The sequence below is a fragment of the Cornus florida genome, unplaced genomic scaffold (genome assembly GCF_030987335.1).
Source record: "Cornus florida cultivar Cherokee Brave unplaced genomic scaffold, ASM3098733v1 CherokeeBrave_3.0.0_Hap2_Chr10, whole genome shotgun sequence".
NCBI lineage: Eukaryota > Viridiplantae > Streptophyta > Magnoliopsida > Cornales > Cornaceae > Cornus > Cornus florida.
Genome location: NW_026775580.1, coordinates 116,687,701 through 116,697,390, shown reverse-complemented (window position 1 = coordinate 116,697,390; position 9,690 = coordinate 116,687,701). Strand labels below are relative to the sequence as shown.

The 9,690-nt window shown below is 37.7% G+C and overlaps 1 protein-coding gene across 1 annotated transcript; it reads right to left on the bottom strand.

Moving 5' to 3' along the window:
• Positions 1 to 3,951: 3,951 nt before the first annotated feature.
• Positions 3,952 to 9,206, bottom strand: LOC132278436 (protein SUPPRESSOR OF MAX2 1). Its single transcript, XM_059780224.1, has 3 exons — positions 6,994 to 9,206; positions 5,948 to 6,242; positions 3,952 to 5,864 (listed from the first exon to the last, which is right to left on the bottom strand). Exons 1-3 carry the CDS (start codon positions 8,229 to 8,231, stop codon positions 4,248 to 4,250), a joined length of 3,150 nt encoding a protein of 1,049 aa, XP_059636207.1. The 5' UTR covers positions 8,232 to 9,206; the 3' UTR covers positions 3,952 to 4,247.
• Positions 9,207 to 9,690: the final 484 nt, after the last annotated feature.

Sequence of the window (9,690 nt, the reverse complement as noted above, 5' to 3'; positions counted from 1 at the left end):
GATTAATTTATAAAATTAATCCATAACATGGTTATTAATTAAATATCTTATCCAATAAAAAGAAGTTAAAACAGAAGACAGATGAAACAATGTTTTTGTTTTTTTTCAAAGTTCAGGCGAGACACTAATCCATTATATTGTTAAGATAACTAAAAAAATAACATTTTTTAAAACAAAGAAGCCTTCTACTCTTTATTGAAGGAAAAACATTAAAGAAAAAACATAAAGTGAGGAGATAACAAGATGAGAAAACAATGATAAAAATATTTTGATAATATGTAAAATTTATATATTATAGTATTAGGTAATACTATATATTTAACATATTAATAATATATTTTGTAAGATTGGATTGATCAAATTCATATCTAATTTTTTTAGTTATGTGATTATTTAATTATGATAATTAATGAATTATGAAAAAAAAAATTAATTATTCTTGAGTAGAATTGAATTGGGATCAAAATCCAACCTAGTCCTGGGACAATTCTGCCAATAGTTTTTCTCACATATGTATGCATGGTTTCCAGTTAAATAATTTAGGATTTTTAGCCAACAAAATATGAAAGTGATAGACATACACAGTAAGGATTTAGTGAAGAAAGTTCCATATAGGCCGGAGTATAATTTAAGTTCATATATATATATATATATATATATATATATATATCCACCCATCTTTTTCTTAATAATTAAGCGAGGTCTGAATTGGTGGTGCTGAGAGATGCCCCTGCATATGAATTTGGAGAGAGACGAGGTTGGCTTTAAACATATAAAATGGTGAACGTTATTTTGTGCGGTTAGGAAGCAAAAATAAAATATAAAAAAAATACTTGGATCGTTGTATAGGAGGATGAATGGTTCAATACAATTAAGACACATATTTAAATTTAATTTTTTTTAATAATAATTATTATTCAACTTCTTACTAGTTAAACCCAAATCAATTTTGTTTCTTTTTCTATTTAAAATTTTTAAAATCCCTTAAACTCAAACCCATTTTATTTAAAAAAAAATCAACCCTTAGCCCTATTAATTGAAGTGCTGCAAACTTGGGAGGGATGTAAAATATAGATCTTAATTCTGACAAAAAAAAAAAAAAAAAAAGAAAAAAAAGAAAAAGAAAAAAAAAGTGATATTTTTTAAAATTTTAAATATTTATCTAAATTATATTGAGTCCAATCAATTGCAATTATAAACATTTTATCATTAATATATATATATATATATATCATGAGATAAAATTTTAAATATTTATTTAAATTATATTGTGTCACGTCAACTAAAATTATAAACTTCTTATCATTTGGGCAGACCCAAGTATTTTCTATATATATATATATATATCACGAGATTAAACTAATCCGGACGTAGTAATGGCGTTAGTTGGGAAATTTGTCTTCTCTACAAAAAGGTTGATTTGACGTAGAGAAGGAGGAATGAGTCAAAGATGAAGTTGAAAAAGGTAGGTGGTGGGGTTTGAGAGGAAAACGACACCCTTCCTTCCTTTTTCTTTTTCTCCTTGGGGACCAAACACACTGGCGGCATTCCTTGCGTCAATCAATATATACTGTATTTATGTATATTCTTTTTTTATCTCAAATATTTATATATACTTACCTATAGTATCATACATGTTAATTTGAATACTGTATTACTGTTACCCCATTTTTAAGGAAAAGGAAAACTCTTAATCATATGGTAATTTCGCAATATTTAATCATTGAAAAATGATTTTAAGGTTATTTGACAGAAAAGTTTTAATCAGTAATGTATATAAAATATAAATCACTTCCTTGTGCAGGGCAAACATGAGTCCATGACCCATCAAAATTGATAGATCAAAATTCACAATAAAACTTCGATTAAATATCACTACATAATATTGTTAATGAACATAGATTTTTGTATATATATATATATATATATAAAGGATAAAGTACAAAAACACACCTTTGAAGTTTGAGGAAAGACTTTGCGAAGGAAAGTTAGTCAATTTTTAAACAATGACGTTCCTTCAAATTTAAAAAATAAACAAAAAGACCTGAAAATAGTAAATTAACCTTATTACCCTTTAACATAAAATTGACATTTTAATTGACTTAAATACCCTTGAAGTAAACACAAACCCAAACCCATCTCAAACTCTAACTTGAACGCCTGTGTAAAGTACCTCTCTTCCCTTTTCTCTCTGTATCGCCGTTCAAGTCTTATGTTTCGAAATCCAACGGCGATTCGAAGCCCTACGATCTCGGAGCTGATATGGATTACATCTTCATTGGTTTTTTTCGCACCATCGGAATCGTGGCTGTTCGTCACTGGATAGTTTGATCATCGTCACCGTCGTCCGGTTCGTTTCTCTTCGCCGTCGCTGGAATTGGAAATGGAAGGTCACAGATTGTGTGTGTGTGTGTGTTAGATAGACAAAACAAAAATGGCAGGTTAAAGATGTTAAAAGGAGAGTTTAATGGGGGGGGGGGGGGGGGGGGGGTGTGTGGCAGGTTAAAGATGTTAAAAGGGGAGTTTACTGGGTCTTGCATTTCACACAGGGCTTTTGCCTCTGACGATTTGGGGATTTCATGGTTGTGGTGATGTTGATGATTTAGGGTTTCGGTGATTATGAGAGGTGAGTTGCTGCGGTGAAAGGGTGGAGATGGTTGTTTTATATGGTGGGTAAGAAGTAGAGGTGCTGATTGTGGGTGGTAGTGGTGAAGGGGTGGAGATTGTTGTTTTGTACGGTGGGTGAGAAGTGGTGGAGGTGCCGATTTTGGGTGGTGGTAGGAAGTTAGAGAGAGATGAGAGGACTGGTGGTGGCGGCGGCCATGGCGGTCATGGTGGTGGTAGGTGGCTTCAGATTCAATCTCAGCGACGGTGGCTGGTTTGAGTCTGAGTCAGCCTTCTCGGTAGGGAGGAGAATTGTAGGCTTGGTGTTAGATTCCGGTCGATAATTTAATAGATCGTTGTCGATGACGCCTAACGTAATACTAGCGGTATAGAAAGCGAAGAGTAAGAAAATAACGGATCTATTGTCCAAGGTCGAGTTTGCCCGAACCAAGGCCGAGTTCGGCGAGGTCGAGGAGGTGGCGGTGGCAAGAGCTCCGGCAAGGTCGAGGTTGGGGGTGGTAGTTACTGTGGTTGTTTGTGTATATATATATTTGGTCATTTAAATATTTTGATATTTTATAATTAAAATAAATAAAATAGTAAAGGATAAAGTGAACTTTTCACATGTTTTAAGGCTCTGTTTGAATGACAAATATCACAATGGGGTGTGGCTGTCCAAAAATAAGCCAACTTTCCTTGACATGTCATTTCCCCAAACCTCAAGTGTCTTTGTACTTTGCCATATATATATATATATATATAGATTTTTCTCCAATCTTGATAGTAACTAATAACCATACTAAGCAAACAAATCTCCAAATCACTTACTTATATTTGACATTTTATGAATAATATAAAATTAAGTTATAATTCTTTTAAATGATTCTCACTTTACATTGTGTGGTTTAGATTTTGTGACTGTTACAATCCGCCTTAATATGACTTGGATAAGACACTAATTACCTATGAGTTAAGAACAAATTTATGGTTGAGGAAGCTAATAAATGAGAACACATGCATGAGTTAAGGGTAGTAGAATGGGCAAGTGCAATGAATTTGTTGTTGAATTTAGGCACGATTGAAACATCTTTGTCCTCCTCTATCCGAATTGAATGGAATGGCGTGTCCTTTTCAACAAGAAGCTCATGCATAGCATTAATGGTGTGGCGTTGGAGTGAACTTTTTAATTCAAAACTACGGTGTAGTGGAGTGGATCTCATTTAATTCCATATATATTTTTGGTTCACATGCCAATTCCTTTTCCTTTCTCGTATTTGTCCTCCAAATACTACTATATTTGACTACAATAACAATGTTTTTAAGCATATAAAAAGATCGAGCACGTGGTTTCAGGAGGAATGCCTCGTCTTATTTAATAATCATTGTCCATGTATTTAACAAATATTTATGAGAATATAATTAAAATTATTACATAAAGAAATTAAATAACTAGAAAGGGTAAGAACCTCTATAAATTCTCTAAATTTATCAACACCTTCCTCTTTCTAACCTTCAATCAATTTCATCTCTTAAACTCACCACCCACCAAACAGTTGTGGTATATTTACATCTTTGCCCAAGAGAAATGAGCAAATCCATCTCTTTCAACACTAAGTAGTAACCAACAAACTACTCATACTCCATCAACCATTCATTACTGTGATTTTACTTGGATCTCCACTTCTGCAGCTATCCGAATCTCTTTCGAGTTCGAGTCGGATCAACAACATAGTTTGGTCAGATTCGGAGGGTAGGCGTGCCTTGAGCTGGTGGAAGCTCGGCACCAACACCTTATCAGCCCACTCTTCCAACTCTGTTCTACCAAGCCATACCACGCCTAAAATCTTCTCAAGAGCCTCGTCTTCAACTTGTATTGACAGCTTCTCATCAATCACCACCGAGGAAAACTTCTTTGTGATTGCACTCCTAATCTCACGGCGAATGGGCCCGATTTCCACAGGCTTGAAGATTATGGCATCATCTAAATAATTGACCAGATCATGAGGAACCGATGCTATGTTGTCAAGGCCATGATGGTCATCTTCTTCATGATCGATGGTGAGATCACTTGAACTGTGAGACCCATCGGTAGTCCTATTATCCTGATCAGTACTGTCAGCAACTTCATTAAGGTCAAATGCTATGTTGGAACTCATTTCTTTCCTAGGCTTTGTGGGCCTATCCTCATCCTCGTGTAGCCAGTTGGCTCGGCGCTTTACACTCTTTTCACCAATGGATAGCCTCAATTGCCAGCACCCACTTGCAATAGAGGCAAGCCTTTTTTCATCAACCAAATGTGCATTCAGTGAGTTTTTGAAATCATCTGGAAATGAATTTGCTGTGAGTATGAATATAACATTCCTAAGACTCATCTCACGACCATGAGAATCAACAAGACGACCCCTATCCATTGCCCGTTTTATACTCCCACGAACCACCATATCCATTTCATCAATGTCCTCCAGCATAATTACTGAGAATGGGTTCTGACGAACTGCCTCAACAATGCGATCAAGTGTTGTCTTACCACGGATATTCAAATCTGTTTCCTCATCATCACGCCGTGACCCAAGACATATCATTATTGGATTGGTCCCGCACAGCTGCTCTGCAAGAACTGATGCCATCTTCTTCTTGCCCATCCTGTCAGGGCCTGCAAATAATAGCCAAGTGTCACCCTTTGATTCAGCTCCCCTCCGTTTTCCATTGCCTAATTTGCATCGACTTACAGCTGTAGCCACTGCAGAAGCTGCTTCCTGCTGCCACCACACCTTCTCCTTTAGATTCTTAAGGAGCTTCTTAAATGAGTCCACATCTAATGTATTAGCGAATTTCTCCCTCTGCAATTCATGGAACTTGACCTGTGATTCAGAAGAGATGCAGCCCAAGAAGTCTTTTACATGCTCTTTTTGGGTATTATCGGGGTGGGTTTCCGTGATCTTTGTCTGCCCAAGAACAAGGTCTGTCCTTACAGGACTTCTAGGAGGGCTACCAGAACGCTGCAAAGGTTGGCTGGCCACTGGATTCGCGTTCAATTGCAGACTTTCTCCATTTTTTCTGGTTTGTTGTAACATCGGTTGAAAAGGTTGGCGCACAAGCAGGTTTGGATTGTACAACCCTGCCATTGAGAGAGCTGTAGGAGCGGATGTCTCAGAACTAAGATTGTGATGAAAATTAGGGTGACAACGCAAGCACGTATCATTCCATTTCTTTACTAGTTCTTGACTTTTCTGCTTGAAGATCACTTCCCGATCCCTGGCCTGTAAAACCCACAGATTGAATTCATCCACTCAAATATAAAATGAATTTTTATGAGTATTTAATTTAATTGACTTGAACATACCTGCCACGGAATATTCATTGTTTTAACATCATTATTATGGACTCTGGCATTTTGCAACCACAGTGGCAGCAGTGGCCGAGCTGCTTCTGATTTAACTTCAGAAGAGGATTTCTCACACTCCATCGCTACTAGTTTTGCTAGCTCTTGTTCATAGTTCTCATTACACTGTGGGCAACAGCTCATTCTTCGAGCTGGATCCAAGTTCTCAGAGGCACGTCTTGTTAGAGCAGTTGGGAAACTCTTCAACAGACTTTGAGGCTCAGCTAAGCTGCTAAGAATTCCATTGGTTGCCACCCTAAAAAAAATGAAATCCAACAGACAAACTAAAAGTGAACGGATGGCTCCAAAAAATGGAGGAAAAAAAGGTGCCAACTACATTTGTAAGGCTTAGGCTTAGATTGAGCAGGTTTCTGGAGTTCTTTGAAGTCCCCTCTAAGGAGAGGAAACAATTTACAAGAATAAGATGAAACAAGAGAAACAGGTTCATCTAGATCAAGGCAGAATATTAATTATAAACAAGGATCCATTTTTTAGCAAGGTATGAAATATATACAACAAAAAAGAAGTCCAAGCCTCAAAGAAAACATAAGGAGATTCTATATCCTAGTAAAAATGTTTGGCCTGCACAAAATATAAAGAAATTTCAGATCCCATTGGATATGGCATGTGTAATTCAATGTTCAAAAACTTCTAAATCAAGCTAGTTATGAGAAAGATTCACCCCTAATTACAGCATATTCCTGTTCAACTATTATTTTCAAGAGAAAAAAACACACAAGAAACCAGAGAATATATGTTTTTTTTTTTTTTTTCAACAAGTAACCAGAGAATATGAGTTCTATAAACATCATTCAGAAGTTGGACTCCATGAAAGATATAATTGATAAAAGATTGTCACTCAAACAATCTAGCAAAAGCAACTGCCATTAATGTATGAGGTATAAATTTGAAAGGGTGATTACCATTTCAATCATCAATAAGTGAAGCTAATAATTAAGAACAAAACATCAGAATGGCGTAATTTAATGGGAGATGAAAAAGTAGACCTTGGAAACATCCCCTGAAGAGGTGATCTTGAAGCAATTGGCACCGCCTGTAGATCCCAATCTTTTTCCATTGAAGGGTGATAAACCTGGCACCTCAAATAAGTCTCACATGTAGCAGTTCCAATCAACCAAAGCAAACGGCTGCTACCCTCTCTAAAATTTGCCAATAGCTTCCTCATCTCTGTCACAGCCATGCGCTCTGACTCGGAAACAACCTGTTGCGGACCTGACCCCGGAACTCCAAAACTCACAGGTTGCTCAACAAGCCATTTCAAATCACCCAAATCAAGAATAATGGCTCCAGCATTAGAATTCTGGATAAGCCCCCCCAATTCCTTAAGCTTCATGGGTATTTGTGTTTTATTCAAAGCAAGCTCCTTTCCTACTGGAATCACCTGAACATTCTTAAGTGGTCCATCACCAAATTCTTCTCCCTTGTCAATTCTCCTCAGTAGATCCTTTAACACCGTCTCAGGCTCTAACTCGCCAACCAAAACTGGGTTTCTCCTCTCAGTCCTTAACAATATATCAACAATCCGCTTAACTTCATCGTTTCTTTGCTGCCGCCCCAATTGAGCAGCCGCATAATTCCCCCCCTCCTGCTGCAGTCGAGGATTCATATAAAAATTACGATGTGGATGTGGAATTGGAATTGGTATGGGCATGGGCGTCGGGGTTGGCCGAAACCCAATTCCAATTGTGGATGATGAGTGATTAACAGCGGCCGCCTGAGAATTCAATGATTGTTCAATGGTTGCCTTAACAGCTGGGCTCGAAAAGCTCGCTTCCCGCATAACCCTGCTAACACTTGGGTCATCAAGAATCGATATTATGAGCTGTTCCAGCTCCACTTTGACCGCTAGAAGAGGCTGTTGCTGCTGCTCGGGGCAACCTCGCCGCTGATGCGCCTGTGCCCGTTTCAGCGCTGCCATTAAAGCATTGGAAATCGGGGGTTCCATGGCGGAAGAGGTCGCGTTTTGGGTGGTGGGTAGTCGCTCGAGTGCCACGCTGAAGCAGAGCTCTAGAGCTCGGCACTGAAGAGGATGGGAAGAGTTGGAATGAGAACGAATACAAGCTTGTCGGAGGAAGCCCGAAGGCGACGCCAAGAGTGTCGCCGCCACGTGAAGCGGCGTTGTCTGGCCATGATTACGGCGACCCGCCTCGGCGATCGAGTGGTTCAATACACTCGTTGCCTCTGGCGTTAGGGTTTGCTGGATCGTACTTAGTCCCGCTCTCATCTTCTTATAGCAGCAATAAACAGGCTCAATCTCGAAAATCTTTTAAGGCTCGAAACTGTTTCGAGTCTCATAAAATCCCAGAATTGGAATCGAATTTTCGCTTGCTAATTTTTGTTGGAATTTCTTGAGTTTTACACTAATAGGAGAAAACTAAAGCAATCAACAAATGCCACCACTACTACTACTACTCTAGTCCTCAAGTTGGGGTTTTCAGATACGAATATTATTATTGCATCAACTTCTTAATCCGCAAGTCAAAATGATCAAAGTGTGAACGGATGCAAATAAAAAATATTCGAATTTTCTAGAGGAAAAAAAACAGAAGAAGAAGAGTTAAAAATCATTCAAATTGATCTCAGCTGACACAAACCGACCAATAAATCAAAACTAAAGACAAGTCACTTCACAAGGTGCAAAAGTGGAAAATCAAAAAAGCCTTGGTCTACACCTTTGCTTGGTTGCCTGTGGAGTGGAAGCCTTATAATTCAACGGGACAAGGAAAGCTAGATTCCCTCCACACAAAACCCCATCCCTTTTCTGTTTTTTTTTTCTCTCTCTCTCATACAGCAGGCAGCGAGATGATGATAGAAGTCAGTAGAACACATACATCTTTCTCTCATTAGATGACCAAAAATACCATGGTAACAAACAAAATCAACTTTTTCAAATATTACCAGACTGCACTGCATATAAAGCTGAGGTAAAATTGTTAGGTGGCAGAGTATGTATGGCAAGTGCTGTTTTATTATGTGTGTGTGTGTGTATATATATATATATAGAGAGAGAGAGAGAGAGAGAAATAATTTATGAAAAATAGTAGTAGTAAGCTGGAAGTACTTTCAGTTGCAAGGATTTCTGGAAAATGCTTTCGGGGTTGAGTAATCTCCGCTCTCCTTTTTGTGTCATCCTTTTGTTTTTATTATTAATTTTATAATATGTGATCGCTTAATGAAACCTTTCTAGAGAGATGAGAAGGAGATTCATGAGTAGATAGATAGATTGATTACTTTATTTTTTTAGCTCTCTCTCTCTCTCTCTCTAACTTTTTCTATCTATGACTAATGACAATGGGCCATGGTGTAGATTGTCGACCTTTATAGTAGTAGCTCTTATTTGTTAGTTTTGAATTAATTTTTAGACTCACATTCTCTTCCATCTATTGATTGCAAATACTAAATATCCCAAATTCACCTTTAGCGCGTGAAGACACCACTCCAAATGGAACTGCGCACAATATGGCTTGAGATTTGGAACACGCTCTTCAGGTTCGCGTGGTTGTAGACTCTCTTTAAATGGTTTGCCTTTCAACCAATTTTCGGCTTTTCACACGCAACTGCTGCAAAGGCATCGCACGGCTATCAACACCTTTTCATGCTTTCACTTTCTCTCTCTAACTTTTTGAATGAACAACTACTTTATGATCATCACCCCATCTTTTGTCTTAAACGCGGTTCTTTTA

Bases quoted from the DNA above. Each gene is read 5' to 3' on its own strand.
- LOC132278436 (XM_059780224.1), bottom strand. From the start codon at position 8,231: ATGAGAGCGGGACTAAGTACGATCCAGCAAACCCTAACGCCAGAGGCA. The intron at 6,243-6,993 runs GTCTACTTTTTC...CATTTTTTTTAG, and splicing joins CTTCAGGGGATGTTTCCAAG to GGTGGCAACCAATGGAATTC. The intron at 5,865-5,947 runs GTATGTTCAAGT...TGGGTTTTACAG, and splicing joins CAATGAATATTCCGTGGCAG to GCCAGGGATCGGGAAGTGAT.